At 47.0% G+C, this 26,254-nt stretch overlaps 1 protein-coding gene across 4 annotated transcripts in view; it reads right to left on the reverse strand.

Annotated features, from left to right (window-relative positions):
- DNAH17 (dynein axonemal heavy chain 17) overlaps window positions 1-26,254 on the reverse strand; it is a 12,633,448-nt gene that overhangs the window by 6,409,763 nt on the left and 6,197,431 nt on the right. For all 4 annotated transcript variants that reach the window (XM_078653923.1, XM_078653924.1, XM_078653922.1 and 1 more), the window contains one exon: window positions 7,098-7,230. In XM_078653923.1, coding sequence (XP_078510049.1) covers window positions 7,098-7,230 — 133 coding nt within the window. The remainder of the gene's footprint in view (window positions 1-7,097; window positions 7,231-26,254) is intronic.

Below are 26,254 nucleotides of genomic sequence, written 5' to 3' on the forward strand. Positions count from 1 at the left end.
AAAGGAAGATCCAATAAAGTCGCCTGAACATCCGCTGAAAAGTCTGAGGATTTCAGCCAAGCTGATCTTCTAGTGGCGACAGCAGTGCCCATGATACGCGCCACAGAGTCCGCAGTGTCCAGACCACTTTGTATAACTTGGCGAGCTGCTGCCTGTGCATCTGAGATCACCTCCTCAAAATCCTTCTTGTTGGCATCAGGAACCTTAGGAGTTAGAACACGCAATGAATCCATAAGGGCATGCACATATCTCTCCATCAGACAAGTGGCATTAGTCGACTTCAATGCCATGCTTGCAGAGGAGAAGGTCTTTTTAGCAACCTGATCTTGTTTCTTTGCTTCCTTTTCACAAGGAACCTGAGGAAAGGCACTTACATTCTTTTTAGAGCAAGCTGCTTGAATGACTAGGCTCTCTGGTGAAGGATGAGAAGTCAAAAAAGCAGGGTCTTCAGGTGCAACCCTGTACCTTCTAGCCACACTCTTGGAAACTGCCGGAGCTGACAGTGGTTTCTTCCACACTTCCAAAATGGGCTCTGTCAAGGCGTCATTAAATGGAAGCAATGGTTCTACTACAGAGCTAGGAGAATGTAAAACCTCAGTCAGAAGATTGGATTTAAATTCCACTGTAGGTAAAGTTAACTGAAGAACATCTGCTGCCTTCCTCATAACCATATGGTAAGGTTGGACATCTTTAGAAGGTGAATCAGCGCCTGAAGGCAACTCTCACTCCGGGGAGAAATCCAGGCTTCTAGCATCAGCCAGTTCATCAAAACTATCTTCATCCAATTCTCCATCTTCCATATCAGGATGAGATTCTATATACCTTCTTTCTTCCAAAAGGCGTTGGGCTTCCCTTCTGGACCTCTCCTTCACAGGCCTCGCAGCCGGATCCACCAACGGCTCCGACGGAGTCGGGATCAACGTCGGTATCGAATCCGAAGGCTTAGACGGATGCTCTCGAGGTCGCTCTGGAGCGGGTGACGTCGGAACCGGTGTCGACGGCCTCGGTGGAGCCGGAAATTGCCAAGGCAGCGTCGGGGCTGGCATATAAGTCATAAACGGAGCAGGAGGATTGGAGTGAGGGACTCCTAGATTGAAAGCCAGTGGACCCATAGGACCCGAAGGTGCTCCAGAGGGGTACCATGCCCGTGAAAATACACCATACATAGCATTAAGAAATGCTGATGGATCTTGGCCTGGGGTTGGAAATGTTGGTTGGAAACCCTCAGGCTGGTCTTGTAGAGGATTCAGATTCGGCTCTTCGGCAGGCGCAGAATACACGTCCACTTGAACCTCTTCCTCATCTCGGGCCGAGGACGTCGCCGGAGACGGATTCAAAGCCGGCGTCAGTGACTGAACACGCGACTCCGAAGGTAAGGCCTCACCTTCTGGTTCAGAGACATCCAGAGTAACCACCTTAGAACGTACCTTCTTCGGTGACCTCAACCTCGAGTCCGACTCCTTACCGGATCGACGTCGGGATTCATGTCTCCTCTTCTTATGTTTTTTCTTCGACTTCGAAGTATGATCCGATGCGGACCTTGAAGATGACTCCTCTCGAGATCTAGACCTCGACTTCGACCTCGACCTGGTCTTTCGAGAACGAGACCTCGACGATTTTCCTTTACCAGCTTTCAATTTCGCCACCAGGAGCTTTGCCTCTCTTTCCCTCAGGGCTTTCGGGTTCATCTTCCGACAAGAGGAACAACTATCGACATCGTGGTCGGAGCTTAAGCACCAGATGCAGTCATCGTGCGGCTCGGTAATAGACATCATTTTCCCGCATTCCCTGCAGGGCTTGAAGCCGGTCTTCTTTGTTGACATCGTCGAAGAGACAGGCTACAAAGAAGCAGAAAATAGAAACAAAAAGGCAACAAAGTACCAGTTGGCTACTGAGATTCCCGATAACCGTTAGCGTTGACAACGCGGAAAAAAGGGAACTGGTGTCATCACGCCGGCGTGGGCCTATTATAGGCGTCGGTGACGTCAGCGGAGTTGCGAGCGATGCCGTGTCTCTATGACGTCCGAATCCACGTCGGCGCGAGGCTACGAAAAGAATTTCCGAATGTTGCTGGCACAAGGGGGATATTCACAAGGTGAGGAATCCACACGGCAGATGTATCTATCAGAAAGAGAATATTAGTCTTGATCCTATACCAATACTTCATCTTATAGGTAATCCCAAAAGTAGAATAAGAGAATTTTATCAGGAATTGCAAAAATGTATATCTAATGATTTAGAGAAAACAGAATCGAATTGGTCAGCCAAATTGAACGATGGGGATGTTGATATAAATAAAGTGCTGGAAATAGGCAAAAATGTATTTATGGCATCTAACTTGAAGGCTCAACAATATAAGACTGTATACAGCTTATATTATACACCAGCGAAACATTTTAAATGGGGAAAGAGAGATTCGGATAGATGCCCAAGATGTCAAAACGGGACAGCTGATATGATACATATGTTCTACTCTTGTACTAAATTAGATGAGTTAAAAACTAAATTGAATAATTTATGCAACAGATATTGGGGAGGAACCTCAAGATTACTGCCACACTAATGATGCTGGGTTTTGATGTAACATTGCAAATCGATACCCCACAAAGAGATTTTGTGTTTTTAGGCTTAGCAATGGCACGTCTTTTGCTTGCCACAGTGTGAAAGGATTCCGAACCACCAACTTTTCATCAGTGGCTAAATCGACTAATTTGTATTGGGAAACAAGAAATTGCATTATATAAATGCAAAGGTTCAAAAAATAGAAAAAGAGGTATGAATATCTGGAAACCACTTATTGTTTAGATGGAGGGACGCAATAGACAAGGAGTAGGTTAAATAAAAAGATATTACGGTCTGACCTTATGCTAATACAACAACGGATATCTTTAAAGAAATATGATACTCTCTTTCCGTTGTATATGCTTTTTTGTTTCAATTCTATTTAGTATTGTATCTAAACTACATACTGTATAATACTATAATGCCATATTTTATTTTATTTTCCTTTTTTTTTCTTTTTGTTGTTTTCCCTTTGTGTACTCCAATGTACCATGTATGATGTCTGATTCTCAATAAAAATATTTTTTTTTAATAGAATTCAAGGCTATCAGGGCCTCATGTGCATCCAATGGTCTGATAAGGTACTCCCTATGTTCATTGGAAAGCCAGGGCATTTGTATGTGTTCTAGATAAGCTGAAATAGCTGCCTCACACATGGACACTTTCTTACTATATGAGTCAACATAATATTGATTGAATCTATCTGCAAATTTCTGTACTATCAGTCAATAACCCCCCCCATCCGCAGCACGTATTCCCTTCACATTCCCGCCTCCCTTATGCCTCGCAATAGAGCTGCCAGCACTGCACCCAGTCGCTCGCGTTCACCATATGTTTGAGCCACTGCATACTTCCCCAAGTGTTTTATTTCGCAATCTGCAATCTCATATATTCAACCAGCGCCTCTTTTAAGCCGTCAGCAACTCGAGGGCTGTCATTCTCAATAGTTTCCTTTTCTAACTCTGCCAGCTGCCCTTCTAAACATACCAGGCGCTGATGAATAGCTTGTAGAACTCCTGAGCGCTCAGGCATGGCTACCCCCCTGATATACACCTAGAATGTTTCCCAGATCATGGAGAAACTCTGGACAGACCCAATATTTGTATCAAAAAAGCAATCTATAGCTTCAGCAATTTCAGACCGGAAAACGCTATCAAGCAATGAGTACGGTGGGAATCGCCATGTGAAAGGCGCAGACCTCTTCCTCAAATTATCTATATCCAACAGTATTGGGGAGTGGTCTGAAAGAGATCGGGGGCGTACTTTGCAATCCTGCACCTGCTGAATCAGGAGTCTTTTGTGTAGTGGCTGCGCAGAGGTTTGCCACGGGCTGGCTCACACGAGTCACACAGTCTGGCAACACTGTCTACGCACCTTTCTGACTGTCTGGAGCAAAAAAGATGTCCAGCAGCACCAGTATTAACTCATGTGGGAAGCAGACAACACAAGCCACACGCTGAGTCTGTGCAGTGCGTCTTAAGCCATGATGTCAAACAGAGCAGACTCAATATATTGCCTTCTCGCTCTCAAGCATCTACCACACACTTTCCCAGCTTGTGACAGGGTCCCAAGGATGGAGTCACAATGCTCTTCACTCCCTGATTGGGTGGAGATGGGTCCTTGATGTTCAGTCTTTGTTGAACTGATGACCTCACAGGCCTCACGACTGTGAGACTGTCAGGCCGGCAAATATTGTAGCCTAGGAGAGCAAGTAGAAAAATTGGCAGGCCTGAGACAGTCTCGCTGCACGCACTAGTTTCCACCTCACAGGCAGCAACAACGAGTCTAGTCGTGAGTGGCAGAAAGTGTCTCTATGATTGCTTTTATTTTAATGCAGAAAGTAAAGAGGGCATAGCACCTATGCCCTCCTGCATAAACCGCCACTAGCCCAGAGACATCTGATTCTAAAGAAGAGATGGCTACACCTCTTCTCTGTAGGAAATCATTTGTTCTACCTTCCCCTTCCTGAGTTAGGCTCACCAGCAGGAGGGCAGAACAGAGTCTGAGGTCGGCAGCAGCACTGGCTTGCACGCAGTCCCTCCCAGGATACACAGGTAGAGATGCAGAGTCCTCTAAGGAGTCCCCCCTGTATGTGGGATCATGCAACTAACACTGGATTCAGTGTACTTACATGATTCCAACATGCTTGATACCAAACATGACCAGGTTCAGTGAAGCCATTATATAGGGGGACATCTTGAGTTTGCCAGTGTCCACTACATACCTTAAAATTGCTTGCTTGCACTTACAAAGCCCAGAGAAGGGAGTCCAGGGTTTGTAGGGGTGCCTCTACTCATGCAGGGGCACCCTCACACATAGAACCCCATGCACCCTGCCTGTGGGTTACAGGGCCTACATTAGGCTGACTCATAGGGTTTAAGTGCAGCGACTGGGACATAAGGCAAACCTTACATTTGAAGTGAAAGGTGCATGCACCATTTCACACAGGCTACAATGGCAGACCGCAGACAGTTTGCTTAGGGTCCCATGGTTGGCATAATACATGCTGCAGCCCATGGGAGACCCCTGGTGTACCAATGCCCTGTGTACCTTAGTACCATATACTAGGTATACATGCATGCCAATTGTGGGATGTACCAAGTAAATACAAGTCAATTTAAGAGAGAGTGCACTGACATGGGGGTCCTGGTTAGCAGGATCTCAGTGTATTGCAGTCTAAACATACTGACACCAGGCAAAAAGTGGGCGCCAGCCATGTCAGAAAGATCATACTTTCCTACATCCTGAAAAGCCAGTCATCCTCAACCAGGTGTGGTGCCCCAGGGCCAAGATCGATGATACCAATCTGACCAACGAGGTGGAAGTGTTCAATCCACAATGAAATGTGAACTTTGGGACCTGTGGCAGCCCTCGCACAACCGTGTCCCACTGAGTGTGGGAGTACCGGCCAAAAAGGCATGCAGTGTTTATAGACCACAATGCTAGGCGGGCAGAAGAAAACACTTTCTTCCCCCAAAGAGTCCAGCCTGTTGGATTCCCTGTCCAGGTGAGGGGTATGGAATGCGCCCTGGTAAGTTAGGCTTGGACCACCAAGTTCTCCAGGGTAGGGTGTTGGGTGAGGATGTTTGGATCTCCTGGCATGGGGCGATGGTGCCGGGTGATCGTCCGATTCACAGGCGTCCCTGTGTTGGGTTGGGACCAGGTCCTTAACAGAATGTCTGTGAGAGCATCATTTAACAGAAGTAGGGGTTCCGATGAGGAGACTCCCAATTGCAACACGTCTGTCAAAATGCTGACCTTGACTGCCATTGAGGGCAACTGAAGGTCATGAAACTCTGCCGCCCTCTGCACCACCATTGAGTAAGAGCCTGCCTCCTCTTTAGCCATGGTAGTGTAAGAAAGTATATAAGTATCTAGAGAAGTATCCAGCCCACGGACTTCACCCACTTCCTCACTTCAGTCCATATTAGAGTCTTCTGCTGTATGTGGTTGGCCTTCTTCAGGGTCCAGCTACCCCTCCCATTCCTCCCCAGTCCTAACCCATGAGAATAAGGCTCAGGCTCCAATCTAGGAACCAAATGTCCTGCAGGCGGCAGACGACCCACGCCTGGCTCAGTGTCGGATTCGGGGCTCACAATGGGGATGGCGATGCTGGAAACGTCTGCATCGGGCCAAGTGCCAGGGAAGGTCAAGATGGTATGACCAGTGTTGGTCCTGATCAAAGAATGGAATTCTGGCGGCCTACCGGAGCCACCGACATAGAATCAAATAGGGCCCCCTCTTGCCCTGCTGGGCCCGAAAGCACATCTACCGAGTCGTACCACCCAAAAATGAGACGCATGGCCTTATAAAACTCTTTGGGTTGAGAAGGGGTTGCTTTGGCTCCCTGAAAGTCAGCGAGGAGCAGAGTCGACACACGCTAAGAAGAACAGTGCCTCGTGTGCCGATGCTCCCTCATCTCGTGGCATGACTTGACCTCATGGTTGCGCTCTAGGCACCACAGACAGATAAGGTGCAGGTCCGTCACGACATCGGTTGATGACAGGCATCGCAAGGCTTAAAACCTGTCTTATGAGATGACATCTTGACACACCAGGAGGTAGTACCTCAAAAACAGTCAACAAAACATCGAATAAATTTTGTCAGAAATAAATTCTGGCTGACGTGGAAAGAAAAGAACTGACATTAGTGTGCCTGAGTGGCGCCTATATAGGTACCACAGATGTCACTGCCAGTGCAGACGCTAATGACGAAGCCACACTGACCCAATCAATGCCAGCTACCAGTGCACAGGGGTACAGCTCATGAAAAATCTTCTGGATCTAGTTTGATGCCTTGAGACATTCAAAGGTAAGGAACCTGCAGCTACAAGTCTCAATCAGATCTAGCAATTGGTGAATTCAGTGATAAATGTAGAGCAAATTGCACTTCAAGCATGTATTATTTTAACTTAAAAGACTAAATACGCTCTCCAAAGTTGATATGAAAAATATACTTAGTAAAACACACACCTTCCCGTTCCCTTATCATACTAATTTACTATAAAATAATTGAAAGAAAATAACTCCACTCACCATCTTTCCATTCTCTTGTTGAAGGGTTAATAATCCCAAACAATTCATCACAAGTCACAGCTTTAGGATCTAGGTCCACAGCAACAGGCTTCCTCTTCATGTTCTGATAAGTTTTGTTCAGGCACTTTAATACCTGAAGTGTAAGAACAGAGATATATGTGACATTGGGTATGTATCAAGAACTAAAAAAGCCACTTACCTGTTTATATCATTCAAAGAGTCACAGACTTTTCAGTTTTCCTTTTTGATTGACTTAATTGCCAGATTTATACATATAATTAATTTCTGATTCCAATTGAACACCCAAGTCAAATAAAATCAAAACAAAGCTTTATTCGATTTCTGTTTAGAGAATCATAAAAACGCATAAAATCACATAAGTATTACACAAGATACCACAGCAAAAACATGAAACAAATAAACATCGTACATTGAATCATGCAGTACTCTGACGTTAAAGGTCATTTGTTTGGAGCCCCTTTACATATTTAGATTTTTGTATAGTTAGACAGTCACATTAAGATCGATTTCCTACATTTCACTACACTTTTTAAATACATTGATGAAATCCATACTATGTATTCATTTTCTAAAAACTGTAATGCTAAAAAGGCTGGGCAACATTGTCAAAAACCGAGCTTTTTTAAAAGGGGTAAAATCCCTTTTTACCTTTGCACATTATAACATTTACAGAATAAAACCAAATGTGAAGTGTTGTTTGCTCCGAACGATCATCACAGGGGCACAGTTGCATAACTCTCGACCAATTGTTCATATTTGGGAAGCTTATTAGTCTGTGCAATTCCAGTAGTCTAAATCTTGTCAATAATAGTCTGTCATAAGTGCTGCTAACAAGTGTGAGATAAGGTTGAATGCTATGTGTGGTTAAGATCATTTGGTTATACAATACTGCGGGTTTTGATATTTCTACTGTTATTCTGAGTGATGCAAATAGGGTTAAACTTTTCACTTTTACCACTTTTCTTGTCAAGTTGGTCATTATGCTCGGCTCAGTATAGAGCTCTGGGTGGCCTAGATCAAGCATAAAATCCTGCACGTACTTTAGCCACACAATTATTAACACGCCATCCAATTTAAAAATATAGTTTAAAAATGTCCTTGTTGCGGTCGGTTTCCACAGATGTCCATATCCTGTGCCATAACAGGATTGGTTCCACTTTTATAGGATCTGTAATGTATGGGACACCCAATTCAGAGTGACATACATATGAGGAGGTACTGCCTGGGACTGCCAATATGTATCTTAAAAACATGTTTTCGACAAGTTGAAGAGCCTGAAGATCGGAGTATCCCCAGACCCGAGCGCCATACATGGCCGTCGAGATGCACTTGGCCCTATATATGTGTAGGAGCTCATGCGGAGACATTCTGCCCAGTTTTTTGCAAAATTAACTAGGGCGGCAGTGGGTTTCATGAAAGCCAGTTTCCTGGCTTGCACCGCTTGGGTCCAGGTACCATTTTAGCTGAATAGAATGTCCGGATATCTGAACCTGTTTGTAAAACCCACGTCATTATAGCCCAGTCCTCTGCTACCACATCAATTATCTCAGTACTACATAATTGGTTTAGTACATACTTCACTACACTAATCACTAACTCACAATTCTCAATATTTACTGTGTAGAAGCTGGCTTTTTATGTAGTATACCAAAAAGATTTAGACTATGTAGAAAGCCCAGACAACCCTTATTGGCTTAAAGAGCTTAAATTAATAATCCCAAATGATCTTTTGCGGTAGTGTGGGTGAGTAGTTTAGGCTTATCAGAGGGTAGTCTAATGCATTTGTTGAACACACGCAGAGTCAATAAATTAGTCACACTCAAGAAAAAACTCGAGACCAATTTAGTAAAATAACAGGTATTTATTATATTTATTTTAACAGCAAGATCTTTGTTATAGGATAAGTACTTGTCAGTTTGTTAGTTTTATGCAGGTAAGCAACAAGTACACTTAAATGCGTTTTTACACAGTAATGCTTTCCTATGGAGAGAAACGTATATACTAGTATGTGCAAACAATTCTCACGGGTCATCTTAAGGACTTAAGGGCTTAATGGGCAAAGGTCCAGATTACCACCAGCAGCTGAAGTTTACTTGCCCTGGAGTGTCCGGATGCAGAGTTGCTGGACAGGTTGTTAGCCTTGCAAGCTACATCGTAGGCAAAAAAGGGGGCACCCTAGAAGTAGGCTGCAGAGGGAGACTTGGGGACAAGTCTAGGAGCTTCCAAAAGGGGGCGCGATTTGGGGGTTTATGGGAGCAGGGGAGCACTGTCGGTTGTCATGAACCTAGGCCGGAGAGCTTAAGCGCCGAGGGTTTTGGTTGGCTGGTGGCTGTGCAGCAAAGGCACCCACGGTTCTCAGTTAGATCTGCAAAAAGGGAAAAAACAAGACAGCAGGGCCACTCTTGATGCTGGCATCCCTAGTCAGCTGCTGAGTCTTGCATCATTGGAGTCTGGATTGGACTCAAACAAGTTTTGGTTGTTGCAAGGGGTCGTGTACCCCTGGTATTGGTGCAAGATGGCTCCGGTTGGTCCTGGCGTTTTCTCACTGGGGGAGGCGGAGCTGACGAATAGAAGCACTGTAACATCTTCCTGGGTGGCTGCTGCATCGGCGGGCAAGGTGAACAACAGAATGGTGAACCAGATGTTACGGTCAGTGATTGCAGGCTGCAGGGAAGTGGCTCCTCCACTTCAAGGGAAATGCTGGCAGCTTGGCAAAGTGCTGGAGCCTCTCTGAGGCTTTTGGAAGATGTAAAGCGGCAGGTTGAGTCGGTTGTCACAATTGTTGGGGCAGGAGCAGGTAGGCAGGTTTTGGCACCAACGTCCACCAGCAATCATCAGCTCCTGCTTCTTTGGCTGTTCTTTGTCCTCTTCATTCTTCAGTCAGATGCATCTACGTTCCTTAGTGTAAGGGGCCTACATAAATTAGGGGCTTTAAGGGGAGTGAAGGGTAGTAGCCATTGGTCTGCTTACCCTTGGGGCCACTACACCCCCTATATGACCACTTCCTGTTGGAAGGGGGAACAACACTGTCTCAGAATTCCTATGTCTACCAAAATCAAAATGGTGAAACCTTTTTTCATTGGGCAGCCTAACTTAGGGCTGTGACTGGCCTTGTAGTGAATCACGCCACATAGCATAACTAATTTCACTGCCTCTCATGGTTCCAAATGGGCCTCAGGGAAAGTGAAAGACAGAATTGCATATCAATGGCAACAGGGGCTTTCAAGTCCCTGGCCTTGGTATGCATATTCACTAGCCATCCGACTGGAGGAGGTGCGAACACCTCCCTCTGGAGCAGGCATTGTTTCTGACCTCTGAGAGCACGGGCTTTCACTTGCAGGGGGTCAGAAACATGTCTGTGGTGGCAGGCTGGATGATAGCAGTCAGCCAGCACAATAAGCGGCTGGTAAGCTTTCAGGGGCACTTCTAAGGTTCCCTCTGGATACATATCTTAATAAATTCACTACTGGCATCAATATTGATATATTAGGACAAGATGTTTGATACCAAACACCATAGATTTCATTGTAGCTGGGGAAGAAAACAAGTTACTTACCTGTAACTTCAGTTATCCAGTATTGGTACCTTTCAGATTCACATGCCTGAATCATTCCCCGTCGCCGAGGCGGGAGTCCCACAGTAAATAAAAAAGCAGTACCAAAGGTAAATGATAGTAGTAGGCCCTAAAAAAAAGGCATGAGGCCTAGATCCTAGTAGCCTCTCTACATCATTATGCTAAAAGGACCAACGTTTTTGTCCCTACCAATCAGCTATCAGCACCCTCTAGAACACTCTCTGCAGACCCAGTTCTCCTCAGATTTTTGTTAGCACAAGTGGGAAATGAGTATCCCAAAATAGAGAAGAAAACAAGTTACTTACCTGTAACTTCAGTTATCCAGTATTGGTATCTTTCATAGATTCACATGCCTGAATCATTCCCCGTCGTCGAGGCGGGAGTCCCACGGTAAATAAAAAAGCAGTGCCAAAAGCACTTTGCAGTAGTAGGCCCTAGAAAAAAGGCCTGAGGCCTATATTATAGTAGCCTATCTACCTCCTTATGCTAAAAGACCCAAAGTCTTTGCTCCAACCAATCAGCTCACAGCACCCTCTAGAACCTTCCCTGCAGAGCCAGCTCTCCTCAGATTTTCGTAGCACAAGTGGGAACAAGTATCCCAAACTTAGAGAACTGACTCTCCGGGGAGGAGGGTGGGTTGCATGTGAATCTATGAAAGATACCAATACTGGATAACTGAAGTTACAGGTAAGTAACTTGTTTTCTTATCCAGTATTGGGGTATCTTTCATAGATTCACATGCCTGAATCAGAATAGCAAGCAGTAAGCCAGGCAAAGTCGGTTGCGGATGGTGGGAGACTTATTGCAGTGCACCCCCATGAGTGTATCGTCAACAACCAACAAACGCTTAGAGATTGAACCATTACTACATCACGTTCAAGTTCAAAATTGACATTACGCATTTTCTTTCTGGAAAGAAATCTTAGGCATCATACAACAAAAACACAACATGTTAAATGCTTTCAAATAAATATCAATACAATCTAATAAAAGCATATACTTTAAATGAAATAAGTGAACATCAGTACCTGAACATTCTCCTTATGGAAACAGGTGACGTAAAACAGCTTGACCTACTGCCGCATCATCCTGATTTGCTGATTGTAGGCAGTAGTGTCTTGTAAACGTGTGGACATTCTTCCATGTCGCAGCACGGCAAATGTTCTCAAGCGTCACTCCTGCAAATAAAGCCGCAGACGCTGCTACAGCTCTTGTGGAGTGAGATCGAACAGACCTTGTCAATGGTCGATTAGCCTTGACGTGGCAGAATTGAATCGCGGATGCGATCCATCTTGAAATTGTGGCTTTAGTGACCGCTTTCCCCAAAGTATTTTGACCATAAGCCACAAACAATTGATCTGATCTTCTCAAAGTTTTGGTTCTCTGAAGATAGAATTTTAAGCATCTCTTGATGTCTAAAGAATGCAATGTCTTTTCAGCCGGGGTTGACGGGTTTGGAAAGAAAACTTTCAGCTTGACAGGTTCATTTAAATGAAACTGGGAAGGCACTTTCGGTATGAATGTTGGATTTGTTCGTAAAGTGACATAGTCCTGGGAGAAATGCAAAAAGGGCTCCTTTATAGTGAAAGCTTGAATTTCTCCCACTCTTCTTGCGGAAGTTAGCGCCAATAATAAAGCAACCTTCCATGTTAAGAACTTTAGGTCGGCTCTATGGATAGGCTCGAACGGATGTTTCATCAGTTGTGATAGAACCGTGTTGAGCTCCCATTCCGGTGGTGAGGGCTTGACTGGTGGATAAGCCCGGAACAGACCTCTCATAAATTGCTTGATTAGCGATGAAGAGCAGAGTGACTGAGCATTGGTCCTCTTTCTGTACCTGGATAAAGCCGCTAAGTGGACCTTTATTGATGAAAAAGAAAGGCCAGATTGCGCCAAGTGTAACAAATAGGGCAATATCTTTTCTGCCGATGCCTCTATAGGGTGCAAAGCACTAGAGATGCACCATGCGCAAAAACGCTTCCACTTGAGACGATAAGTCTTTAATGTACTCTGGGCTCTTGCCTTCTCTAGAATGTCCCGGCATTCCTGAGGAATTTGAAGATGCTCAAATTCTAAGAAGTTAGGAGCCATGCGTGCAATTTCAGTGATTGAGGATCTGGGTGAAGTACCTGACCCTCGTTGCGTGATAGTAGCTTCGGAACTACCCGCAGCTTGATCGGTGGCTCCTGAGAAAGTAGCATGAGTTCCTGAAACCAATACTGGCGAGGCCACTTGGGAGCAATGAGGAGAAGGCGACAACTCTCCACTTTCATTTTGCGCACCACTCGTGGAATCAGAGGGATCGGAGGGAAAGCGTATGCATATGTCCCTGACCATCGCATCGAAAGGGCATTCCCCCTTGACCCCTGTTGAGGATACCTGCTGGCGTAGAACCGGCATTTCTTGTTCTGTTGGGTCGCAAATAGGTCCAACCTGGGTTTGCCCCATCTCTGAAACACATAGTTCAACTGGCCGTTGTCCAGTTCCCACTCGTGGCACTCTGACAAAGTTCTGCTCAGTTTGTCTGCCAAGGTGTTGTAGAGGCCTCTGACATGCTCCACTTTGAGGGTTATGTTGTGAACTGTTAACCACCTCCATAGCTCTTGGGCTTGTTTGGATAGTGTTGCCGATCTCGTTCCTCCCTGCTTGTTGATATAAAACATGCTTGTGGTGTTGTCCGTTCTGACTAAGACCGAGGATCCCACTATCCTGGGGAGGAACGCTTGAAGAGACAGACAAATGGCTTTCAGCTCTAGGCTGTTGATGTGGCATCTCTTGTCTTGCTGAGACCATCGTCCCTGCACTTGCAGTTCCTGGAGGTGACCACCCCAACCCTCCATGGACGCATCCGTTGTAAGAATAAAATCCGGAGGATTCTGCAAGAATGGAAGCCCCTGCTCCAGATTGCTGATCTGAGACCACCATTGGAGTGCGTGTACCATCCTGTTGGTGACTGTGATGGTGTCCTCGAATGAACCTGTCGCTTGATGCCATTGACAGTTTAGCTCCTCTTGCAGCGGTCGCATCTTTAGACGCACCAATGGAATGAGGTTGATGGCTGAAGAACACATCCCCAGAAGTGATGCATATAGGCGAACTGAAAGTGACTTTCTTCTTGCCAGCTTTCTGGCTAACACCTGCAGACGGAGTTGTCTCTCTCGAGACAAGGATGCCTTGCATTCCACCGTGTCTAGGCAAGCTCCTAGGAACAACAGGCTTTGTTCCGGATGCAACTGAGACTTGGTTTTGTTGATTGTGAGGCCTAGCGATGCGAAGAGATTGCAGCATGCCGTAATGTCGGCTCTCACTTTGGCTTCTGATGGACCTTTGACTAGCCAGTCGTCCAAATACGGGAAGACCTGCACTTTTGCTGCCCGAAGAGCTGCTGCCACCGGGGCCAGGCACTTCGTGAAAATCCTTGGGGCCGACTTGAGGCCGAATGGGAGAACTTTGAATTGATAATGGGCGCCTGCCACAGTGAAACGGAGGTACTTCCGATGGTTTGGGTGGATTGGGATGTGGAAGTATGCGTCTTCCATGTCCAAGGAGGCCATGTAATCTCCCTCGTTGAGGCAACTGAGAATGTCCGAGAGGGTGACCATTCGAAATCCCTGCTTCTTGAGATATTTGTTCAGATTGCGCAGGTCTAGGATCGGTCGCCATTCCCCGGTTTTCTTTTTTATGAGGAAAAACCGGGAATAGAAACCCATCCCTCTCTGATGGATTGGAACCATTTCTACTGCGTTCTTGAGTAGCATAGCTTGAACCTCCTTGAACAATAAGTGAAGACGAGGGGGAGGGGGGCCCCTGGGCGGAGTTGGTGGAGGTTTGGTGATGAACTCTAGGGTGTGACCATGTTGGATCAAGTCTAACACCCACCGATCCGATGTTATATTCTGCCATTGTTGTTGAAAAGCAGATATTTTCGCGCCCACGGGAAGGTAAGGGGTTGGAGGCGGCGCCCAATTGCTCTCACTGTTTCTTGTGACTGTCTCGTCCTTGGTTGTTTGCGCGCCTTCTTCCTCCTTGACGAGAGAAACCAGCCGATCCAGATTGTCTGTAAGAAGACTGGTAGTTTTGACGGTATTGTGGTTGATACTGTCTGCCTTGTTGGTAATAACTTCCCCTGGAAGAATAACCTCGTCCTCTAGCTCCTCTGAACGAACCTCTTTTATATTGTAAGGATCCTAGCGACTTTGCGGTATCCGTGTCAGTTTTAATCGTCTGGAGAGCCTCATCGACATGTTTACCAAAGAGAGACTTTCCGTCATAAGCCATGTCCAGAATTTTCAACTGAACCTCCGGACGAAACGTAGTGGCTTTTAACCACCCTTGACGTCTAAGGACGGCTGCTCCAGCCAACTGCCTGAAGTTCGTATTCGCCATATCTAGAGCGCAGTCGATGGATTCTTCCGCTGCCCGCTCTCCTTCCATTAAAACTTTCCTGGCTTCTTGCCTTGAGTCCTCTGGCAATAGCTCTATGAACCTAGCCATCTCCGACCACATTTGGCGATCGTAGCGTCCAATAATCGCCATTGAATTTGCTATCCTGATGGATGCTGCAGCCATAGTGGAGAACTTCTTCCCAATAAGGTCTAATCTTCGTCCCTCTTTATCTGGTGGAGTAGAAATAGGGGTAGCTGGGTTCTTTGACCTTTGCTGCGCCGCTTGAGAGATTACTGAATCCGGGCGTGGATGGCCAATAAGACACGCCGGACTAGAAAGCGGGGCACGATATTTCTTTTCTATTCTGGGTAACACAGCAGGCACAGATGCGGGGTTTTCCATTATCTTTATGCCTTCCTTCCAAATAAACTCAACTATGGGAATGGCTCTAGATATCTTCCTTGTTTCCTCTTTAAAGTCATGGAGAAAACACTCCGTTTGCTCCACTGTAACAGGGAGCTTAAACCTGGTTGATGCCCTCTGCATCAGGTTGTGAAAACCACCTACATCATCAGGCGGTGAATCTGAAGGTTGTGGAGTCGGAGGGGACGGCATGGGAATAACATATTCATCCCATGGGTCCGATGAAGGAATGTTAGGCAACTCTCCATCTTCTACCTCCTCTTCTGATGATGAATCCGGAGTTTGTGGAGGCAAGACCGGTTGTGGAGTGTCCACAATTGGAGAAGCCGGTGGCTGTTGCCGAGGAGGAGCTACCGTGTCAGATTGAGGTACTTGCGGAGGAAAACGCTGTTTGTAATCCGCCAGCATAGCCTGTAAATCCTGTATCAAATTAGGCGGCAACTGAGTGACTTCCGGGACTCTAGGCCTTCTCTGATGATCCAACGAGTGAGGCACTATGATATCCTCTTGGTAATAGTGCTCAGCGTATGAATCCTCCTCATCATCATCTTGGCACTTGATGACAAGCTCGGATGGATGACGTGCCACACCAAAAGCACCCTCATCATCATCATCCTCATAGTCATCTTCTTCATCGTCCACATAGGTTTCCAGAAGATGAGAGGGCAGAAGTGGAGATATGTATGAACCTTGTTGCCTCTTAAAAGACACCAGTTGAAAGTTTTTTGTCGCTATTGGCGTACAAAAGGCCTGATTCCCAGTGGCAGGTCTTAATAAAGCTGGTTCCATCGACCTTGATGACCCCGCAGACCAAGGCGCATCCATTTGTTGAAAAGATGTCGTCGTCGACGGATTTATCGTCGACGAGATCGACGACGAGGGCATCGTCGACGATAGGCTTGCCGTCGACGACAGTCCCGTCGGGACAATCGTCGATGGACTCGTCGTCGATGGAGCCACCATCGACGGGACGGTCGTCGACGAGGCAACCAATGACGGGCTCGTCGTCGACGGGATAGACGTTGATGCTTTCTTCGTCGACGAGGCAGTCGTCGACGGCGGCGTCGCCGACTTCGTCGACGGGCTCTTCTTAGATGACGAGTTTTTTGATGATGACGGCGTCTTCGTCGACGAGTCGTCTACGAGAGTTCTTTTTGTCACGATACTGATTTTAGTAGACACAATAGGTGTAGTGATAGACGTAGTGGATATCATATCCATAGAAGAAGAGGTTGAAGTGGAGACAGTGGTAACTGGAGAGGAGACAGTAGAAGTCTTACTCACTGTTTTCTTTGCCGGATCGTTGGTGGCTGAGGCTCCAGAGACAGAATGTTTGGATCTCTGTGAAGAGCCTGAAGTAGAGTGGGAGGCCTTAACATGCTTTCTCCCCTCACTTATCTTATCCTCTTGAGACCTCGCCCTCTTGCTAGAGGTAGAGGCTCTGTCATCATCATCCTTGGAAGAGGATTTAAGCCACAAAAGGACTCTGGCTTCCCTATCCCTTAAGGTCTTGGCAGGGAAGGTAACACAGATCTTACAGGTCTTTGCCTCATGCTTGGGATATAGGCAATAAATGCAGTCCTTGTGTAAGTCATCCACATGGACCCTCTTCTTCTCACATGTTCTACAGGGTCTGAACAAGGCCTTCTTGTCAGACATCTTGAAGCTCTGAAGAAAAAACTGAGTCAAGACTCAGGGAGACTCCCTTCCACACGACGTGCGGTGAAAATCTAAGGAGAGCTGGCTCTGCAGGGAAGGTTCTAGAGGGTGCTGTGAGCTGATTGGTTGGAGCAAAGACTTTGGGTCTTTTAGCATAAGGAGGTAGATAGGCTACTATAATATAGGCCTCAGGCCTTTTTTCTAGGGCCTACTACTGCAAAGTGCTTTTGGCACTGCTTTTTTATTTACCGTGGGACTCCCGCCTCGACGACGGGGAATGATTCAGGCATGTGAATCTATGAAAGATACCCCAATACTGGATAACTGACTCTCCGGGGAGGAGGGTGGGTGCATGTGAATCTATGAAAGATACCAATACTGGATAACTGAAGTTACAGGTAAGTAACTTAATTTCTTAACCAGTATTGGGTTATCTTTCATGGGTTCACATGCCTGAATCAGAGTAGCAAGCAGTATGCCAAGTATACAATCGGTTGCGGTTGGTGGGACACTTGTTGTAGGAGAGTAGGGTCTGCTTCCTATGGACACCCCCACTTTTTGCTTTGCTTTACTGGTTTTTTACTTAAATGTGGCTGTGGGCCTGCTAATCAGACCCACAGCCCAGAGGCACTCTCTCTAAATTTACACCATGTACTCTAGGTACATACACGATTGGGAATTGGTTCACCTTGTCAGCCCCTCTAGAAGTGTACCCTAGGTACTCAGGGCATAGGTGTAACCAAGTCCTATCAGGTGCTGCAGCATGTATTATGCCACCCCTGGCTGGCCACTCAAATAGACACAACTGGCTGATCACTCAGCTGGGGCAAGGTCGTGTAATCACCCCTTGCTTAGGTATGGTATTCCTATACCTACTTATATATAGACACACAGTAACCTATAAGTCACTCCTATGGCAGGCCTTAACAATCCTGGAGGCAGAGTGCTTGGTTATGTGTGAGATGGTGCTCTAGCATGAGCTAAGCCTTTCTGCAGCTTTCGGAACCATGTCCTTATAGCTGTTCTATGATATTGCCATACCATATACTCTTAAGTGCATTATGAACCTTGCGGTTAAATGCTAACTCTGGTTTGGCTTTCTCAAAACATGTCGTGTAAGGTGTCATACACTTTGGAATACTACCCCCTCGCCAATTCTGGCAACGGGGGTAGCATTCCACCCTTCCAGAGGGAGAAGACATGTTGTTGCTGACTATCCCGGTTAAAGTTAACCAGAGCCCCAGCGTCACAAAATGGACGCTGCTGCCACCGACACAAGTCTGACCTCCTGCTGCTGGGAGCCCTTCCAGTCACGGAGGTTTGGACAATAGGTTTCCTGCCTGGGGAGGTGCGAGCACCACCCCAGAGAGGACTTTGTGTATTGGGACAGGGAGGGCTGAATAGACTGAGACACTGCCTTGAGCACCCTAGGTGCTCCATGCATACCCCGGTACAAACCGGTTGCTGGGGCACTCCAGCCCCAGCTCTGGGGAGAAACTGGACAAAGGAAAGGGGGTGTAACCACCCACCTTCCTGGTCCCACCTATAGGAGGGACCTAGAAAGTAATCCAGCCCCTTTTAGTTGTATAAAGGTAGGAGCCGGGTCCTGAGTCTTTAGATTAATCCTGAATTGAAACTTGACACGAATCTCTGGACCTTTGACATTCTGCTGAAGCTGAAGACTGAAGAATCTACCTTGTGGCCAAGGAGTGACCACCCTGGGCAACCAGGCACCATCCAGCAAATCAACGGCTTGCTTTGTCGACATTCCCACCGGAACCCGAGCACAGAGCCTGACAAGACCCAGACTTCCAGACCTCTCTGACCCTCTCTTCACGACTGCAGCATAGCTGGGATCCGTGGAGGCGACGAGACGCGTGGGACCGGACATCTTGGAAAGCCTGCAACTTGCTACCTGTGCAGCTCCTGTGGTACCCTTGAAGCTGTGCACTGGGGATTGAGAAACCCCGATCCCGAGCTCCACCTGCGACGAAGATCAACCCCCCACACTCCACGAGTTCTGAGTGGGGCCCTTCTGCTTTTGTTCTGCTCTATGCGTTGTCCGGTTGCTGGCCCGTTGGCTAGTAGCCTTTTGAACCACATCTTTGGTCTGGTTGCTCCGGACTGGCCGTTGCTTCCCTGCAAAGGTGAAGCACCTGAGACCTTGCTGGTCTGCACCGGAAGCTTTTGTTGTATCCTGCGTGGGCTGCCTTTGCCAAGGCTTGTTGACTCCAATCCGGAAGTCGACCCCTCCATCTGCGAGATCCTTTGTGGGACAGTCCGTCTCCAGCACCTGGTCATCGTTGACGCCTCCTGGTCCACGTGGCTGCCAAGACAAGCTTCAAGACAGCACCTGATTGCTCCTCGACGTCGTCTGGTTCCTTCCTGGTTCCACCCGGTCACTGGCTAGTGACCCAGACTCTGTCCCCTCTGCTTTCACGTCCTCTTCATCCTCGATCCACCCTTGGATCCACCCAGACATCTTCCTCCGGGTCGCCTGCAGCCTCTTTTCTTCAGGTCCCCATAGGATCCAACGCCGAAACCCGACACATCTTCACACCTATGCACCCGCCGTCCGTGGGTGAGGTAACGCGAGTACTTCGGTGCTCCCAAGGGTATTGACTATCCAAGTGTCTAAGTCTCTAGTTGTTTCCTCCTAGCTAAACCGGAAGTGTCCTAAATCCTTCTAAATCTAACTTCTACGTTCCCATTGACTTTGCATTGAATCCCGCGTGTGTGTAGAGACACTGCACATGCCGCCTGTGGGCCTCCTACTTCTAAACTATTGTTAAGACAGTTTAGCCCCAGCGATTCCCTAGGCCCTAGGCCTTTCCTTTTCTCATGACGTGGTACGTATACCACTTTCTTAAAATATGGTTTCCTTGTCCCCTAGGGCCTAACCGTAAATTGTGCAACTTAACGTATAATAACCAAGTGTCTTGTTATGTTCTTTTGGCCTCTGACCTCATAAAGAGTTCAGAGGAGTGTGTTAGAAATAAATACATATATATTTTATATATATCCTGTGTGGTGTCCTTTCATTTGATATTCAAGGAGTTATATATGGTAAAACAGCTGGCTTTACACGCCCTCTAGAGTCTTTTAGCCTAAGACTGTTCTGTCCACACTACCACTAGGATAGCTGGTCTATAAGGTTGACTTACAACCATCACCATCAGGGTTGTTTGGACTGGTGCAAGGTGATCACTAGAATAGTGAACATCATATATCAGGCCAACTTCTCACATTGGTGTGCAGCGGTTGGGATTAGAGCTTGCTGTTGTTTTACCACTTGTAATCTTGAGATATCATTTGAAAGATCACATAGGTACCTATAGGTACATATAAAAACAAGTCTTAGTATACTTAAGTTCTACTGAACTTAGCTGTTGTAGAGCAAAGGGCCTAGCACACTCTGACTACAACTCCTAGAAAGGTTCTGTAGGAAAACAAATAGCGTAGGTAGGTGCAACACCACACCTCACTAGAAACCATGTCTCAGACAGTGAACCCCAGTGGTTCCCTGCCTGCAGAGGCAGATCCCTTGAGGACTGCTTCGAGATATGAAGCCTTAGCTTTCCAAGAATTGAGACAACTGTGTACTTCTAGAAGTCTAAAACAAGGTTCAAACCATACCCTCATATTCCTGGTTGAGCTCTTAGAAGACTATGATGTTTAACAGACACCTAACTCAGGTGCTTCAGGTAGTGCAGATGAAGTCCTTCCCTCCACAGATGATACTATTGAACCATAGGAGGAAGAGGAGATAGTAGAGGAAGATTCTGAGGTAAACAGCCAGGTCCCAGTCAGAAGACTTAGCCAGGCTAACCTAAGCATACATGGGAGTCAGTATGGGCAGCCCCCATACAGACCCCAAGTGGGCTTAACCAGAGGCAGAGAAGAGGAAGATCCCACTCAAGGGAATCTCTCCAATCTCAAGCTTCAAATGGCTCTCATGGCCCTGCTCAGAGAGAGATGACCTCTCCTCAGAGAAGAGAACATGAGGCCAGAATGAGAGAGGCTGCTCTGAGGATTGAGAGGCAAGAACTTGAAGTTGCCTAGGCCAAAGAGAAGCTTGCTCGTGCTAGAGAGCACAGAGAGAGTGGGTTAGAACCCACTGGTGGCAGCAATATCCCTAAGGATAAAGATAGGTCCTATGATAATAGAAACCTAAGCAAGATTGTGCCCCCCTACAAAGAAGGGGAAGACATCTACAAATGGATAACTGCTTTGGGGAGGGCCTGCAAATTACAGCAGGTACCCCAAAGTCAGTGGGCAGCAATCTTATGGCTCTCCTTTTCAGAAAAACGTAGAGATAAGCTTCTCACAGTTAGTGATGGGGATGCTCACAACTACTCTGTCCTGAAGAGTGCTCTGATTGATGGGTTTGGCCTAACCACTGAACAGTACCGGTTGTTGTTCAGGGATACCCAGAAGACACAGACTCAGGACTGGACTGATTTTGTTGATTATGCCACTTAGGCTCTGGAAGGCTGCTTATTGGGAAGTCAAGTTAAGGACTATACAGCATTGTATAATTTGATCATGAGAGAGCAAATCCTTAAGAACTGTCAAAACCAGTTATTGCATCAGTACCTGATTGACTCTGATCTGACCTCTCCCCAAGTATTGGGAAAGAAGGGAGACAAATGGGTCAGAACCAGGCTTAAGCAGAAAAACTAGAACCAGGGCGGTGATCAGAAAAAAGCAGACCAGAAGGGTAATGAGCAGAAACCAAAAGACCAGAAGTCTTCACCAGGCCCCCAAAAGGCACAGGGGGAGGGTGGCTCCAAAAAGAACAAACAGAAACAAGAAGGCCCAAAGAAGCCCTGGTGTGGATACTGTAAATCAGTCTCTCACTGGTTTAGTGAGTGCACCAAGAAGGGCACAGCACCAACCACCATTGCCCTTAATGCAACTATTCCTCCTAGTCCAGCTGTTAGTGGTGGTTCCCAGCAAAAGGGTGTAGTAGGGTTGACCCTGGGAACTGAGGTGGACTCTGGCCTAGTCAGAGTACCAACTTAGGCTGTTCTTGTCTGTGATGGGGACATAGTAATGTCCTCTACTGTAAGTCCCAGTAATCTGAGCAAGTACAGGCAGACGCCTTGTATTAATGATACGATGGCTCAGGCCTACAGTGACACATGTGCCAGAGTCACCATGGTGACACCTAACTATGTGGACCCTGAACAGATCATACTAGGTGAGAATTACCTAGTGACCAACGCTAGCAATGCCACTACCTCCCATAGTGTGGCAGTTGTTAACTTCTCCTGGAGAGGGGTAACTGGCCTCATAAGAGTTGTTGTGAGCTCAGACCTTCCTGTAGAGTGTCTGTTAGGTAATGATCTTGAAACCTCAGTTTGGTCTGAGGTGGAGTATAGGACCCATGCAGAAATGCTGGGAATATCAGCACATGTCCTTGCTGTGACCAGGTCACAGGCCATAAAGTGCTTACCTGAACAGGTGCTGGATCCTGGAACAATGGACCAGACACCACCCAAGAGAAAGAGAAGTAGGGTTAAGGCAGTGCCTTCCACCCTGCCTCAGGTTGAGGATCAGCCCTCCCAGGAGGATGATTCTGAGATCCAAGAAGGAACTGTCCTAGAAGAGCTTGAGCCTGACCAGGTTGAGTTTCTTGTGACAGTGGGACCTTCAAGGGCAGATCTGAGGCAGGCACAATTAGACTGTTCCTCTCTTGAACCCCTCAGACATCGGGCTGCTGTTGAGGCTGCTGGGAATGCTCAATGTACCCATAAAGTGTATTGTGATGATGGGCTCCTTTATTCAGAGGCTAGAGACCCCAAACCTGGTGCTTCCAGGAGGTTGGTTATACCTCTGCAATTTAGGGGCTTCCTTCTTACCTTGGCCCATGATATTCCCTTAGCAGGACACCTGGGCCAGAACAAGACTTGGGACAGGCTTGTCCCTCACTTTCACTGGCCCCACGTGTCAGAAGATAACAAGGAGTTTTGTCGCTCCTGTGTTACCTGCCAAGCCAGTGGCAAATCAGGTGGCACAACAAAGGCCCCCCTCATACCACTACCTGTGGTGGGGGTACCCTTTGAGAGAGTTGGGATAGACATTGTTGGACCAATGGACCCCCAAACAGCATCTGGGCGCAGATTTATACTGGTGGTAGTAGATCATGCCACCAGGTATCCAGAAGCTATTCTACTGAGGACCACAACAGCTCCTGTTGTGGCAAGGGCCCTCCTTGGAGTTTTTTCCAGAGTGGGGTTTCCAAAGGAGGTTGTTTCTGACAGAGGTGCAAACTTCATGTCAGGATATCTGACAGCAATGTGGAAGGAGTGTGGTGTCAACTATAAGTTCACCACCTCCTATCACCCATAGTGCAATGGGCTTGTGGAGAGATTTGACAAGACCCTCAAAGGGATGATAAAAGGTTTACCAGAAAAGCTGAGGCGAAGATGGGACATCCTTTTACCCTGCCTTCTGTTTGCTTACAGAAAGGTCCCACAAAAGGGGGTTGGCTACAACCCTTTTGAGCTTTTGTTTGGGCATCCTGTAAGGGGACCCCTATGTCTTGTGAAGGAAGGATGGGAGTTACCTCTCAAAAACCCTAAGCATGACATAGTGGACTATGTACTTGGTCTCCGCTCCAGGATGGCTGAGTATATGAAGAAGGCTTCTAAAAACCTTGAGGCTAGCCAAGAACTCCAAAAAGCTTGGCATGACCAAAAGGCTATACTGACTGTGTACCAGCCAGGACAGAAAGTGTGGGTGTTGGAGCCATTGGCCCCAGCAGCACTCCAGGACAAATGGCCTGGACCCCATACTATAGTTGAACAGAAGGGAGACATCACCTACTTGGTGGACCTTGGGACTCCCAGAAGCCCCCACAGGGTGCTTCATGTCAACAGACTCAAAGCATTTGTCGACAGGGCAGACATGGGCTTGCTCATGGCTACAGATGAGGGGCAGGAGGAAGAGAGTGACCCTCTCCCAGACCTGCTTACTCAGAACCCTGATGATGGTTCAGTACATGTTGTAGTCTTTGCTGACAGCCTCCCTGAACATCAGCAACAGGACTGCAGACAAGTTCTTCAGTCCTTTAGACATCTGTTTTCCCTGACCCCAAGTCAGACAAGCTGGTGCACCCATGAGGTGGACACTGGTGACTGTCTGTCTGTCAATAGTAAAATCTACAGGCAACCTGACCATGTCAGGGACTGCAATAGGACAGAGGTCCAAAAGATGTTGAAGCTGGGAGTTATTGGGCCCTCAGAGAGCCCTTGGGCCAGTCCAGTAGTCCTGGTGCCAAAACCTCACACCCAAGATGGTAAGAGAGAGATGAGGTTTTGTGTGGACTTCAGAGGTCTCAATGCTGTCACTAGGACAGATACCCACCCCATCCCCAGGGCAGATGAGCTCATTGATAGATTGGCTGCTGCCAAGTTCTTGAGCACATTTGATCTGACAGCGGTCTACTGGCAAATCAGACTAGCTGAGGATGCAAAAGCCAAGACAGCATTTTCGACCCCAAGAGGACATTATCAATTTGTGGTCATGCCCTTTGATTTGAAGAATGCACCTGCCACTTTCCAAAGGTTGGTGAATCAAGTTCTCACAGGACTGGATGACTATTGTGCTGCTTATCTAGATGATATTGCTGTCTTTAGCTCCACCTGGGAGGATCACCTGGTGCACCTGAAGAATGTTTTAGAGGCCCTGCAAAAGGCAGGCCTCACTATCAAGGCCACAAAGTGCCGAATAGGGCAGAGCAAGGTTGTGTACCTGGGCCACCTGGTAGGTGGGGGTCAGGTTCAACCACTGGAGAGCAAGATCCAGACCATCCAAGCCTGGACTCCTCCAATCACCCAGACACAGGTCAGAGCGTTCTTGGGCCTGTCTGTGTACTACAGGAAGTTTGTTAAAAACTATGGGTCCAATGTGACACCACTGAATGACTTAACTTCCAAAAAGATGCCAAAGAAAGTTCAGTGGACAGTTAGCTGTCAAAAGGCATTTGATGACCTGAAGCAGGCCATGTGTACTGCACCTATTCTGAAAAGTCCAGATTACTCCAAAGAGTTCATCGTCCAAACAGATGCTTCTGAGTTGGGTGTGGGAGCTGTACGTTCACAACTGAATATAGATGGTCAAGACCAGCCCATTACTTTCACAAGCAGAAGGGTGACCCCTAGAGAGAAACGTCGGTCAGCTATAGAGAGGGAGGCCTTTGCTGTGGTTTAGGCCCTGAAGAAGCTGAGGCCATACTTGTTTGGCATTCACTTCAAGATTCAGACCGACCACAAGCCCCTCCTATGGCTAAATCAGATGAAGGGTGAAAAGCCCAAACTTCTTAGGTGGTCCATTTCCCTACAGGGGATGGACTTTACAGTGGAACATAGACCTAGTACTGACCATGCAAATGCAGATGGACTCTCCAGATATTTCCACTTAGAACATGAAGACTCAACTGGTCAAGGTTAGTTTAATGTCCCTAAGTTTTGGGGGGGTTGTGTAGGAGAGTAGTGTCTGCTTCCTATGGTCACCCCCACTTTTTGCTTTGCTTTACTGGTTTTCAACTTAGATGTGGCTGTGGGCCTGCTAATCAGACCCACAGCCCAGAGGCTCTCTCTCTAAATTTACACCATGTACTCTAGGTACATACACGATTGGGAATGGGTTGACCTTGTCAGCCCCTGTAGAAGTGTACCCTAGGTAATCAGGGCATAGGTGTAACCAAGGCCTACCAGGGGCTGCAGCATGTATTATGCCACCCCTGGCTGGCCACTCAAATAGACACAACTGGCTGATCACTCAGCTGGGGCAAGGTTGTGTAATCACCCCTTGCTTAGGTATGGTATTCCTATACCTACTTATATATAGACACATAGTAACTTATAAGTCACTACTATGGCAGGCCTTAACAATCCTGGAAGCAGAGTGGTTGGTTATGTGTGAGATGGTGCTCTAGCATGAGCTGAGCCTGTCTGCAGCTTTCGGAACCATGTCCTTTTAGCTGTTCTATGATATTGCCATCCCATATACTCTTAAGTGCATTATGAACCTTGCGGTTAAATGCTAACTCTGGTTTGGCTTTATCAAAACATGTCGTGTAAGGTGT

Source organism: Lissotriton helveticus, chromosome 7, assembly GCF_964261635.1.
Source record: "Lissotriton helveticus chromosome 7, aLisHel1.1, whole genome shotgun sequence".
Classification (NCBI taxonomy): Eukaryota; Metazoa; Chordata; class Amphibia; order Caudata; family Salamandridae; genus Lissotriton; species Lissotriton helveticus.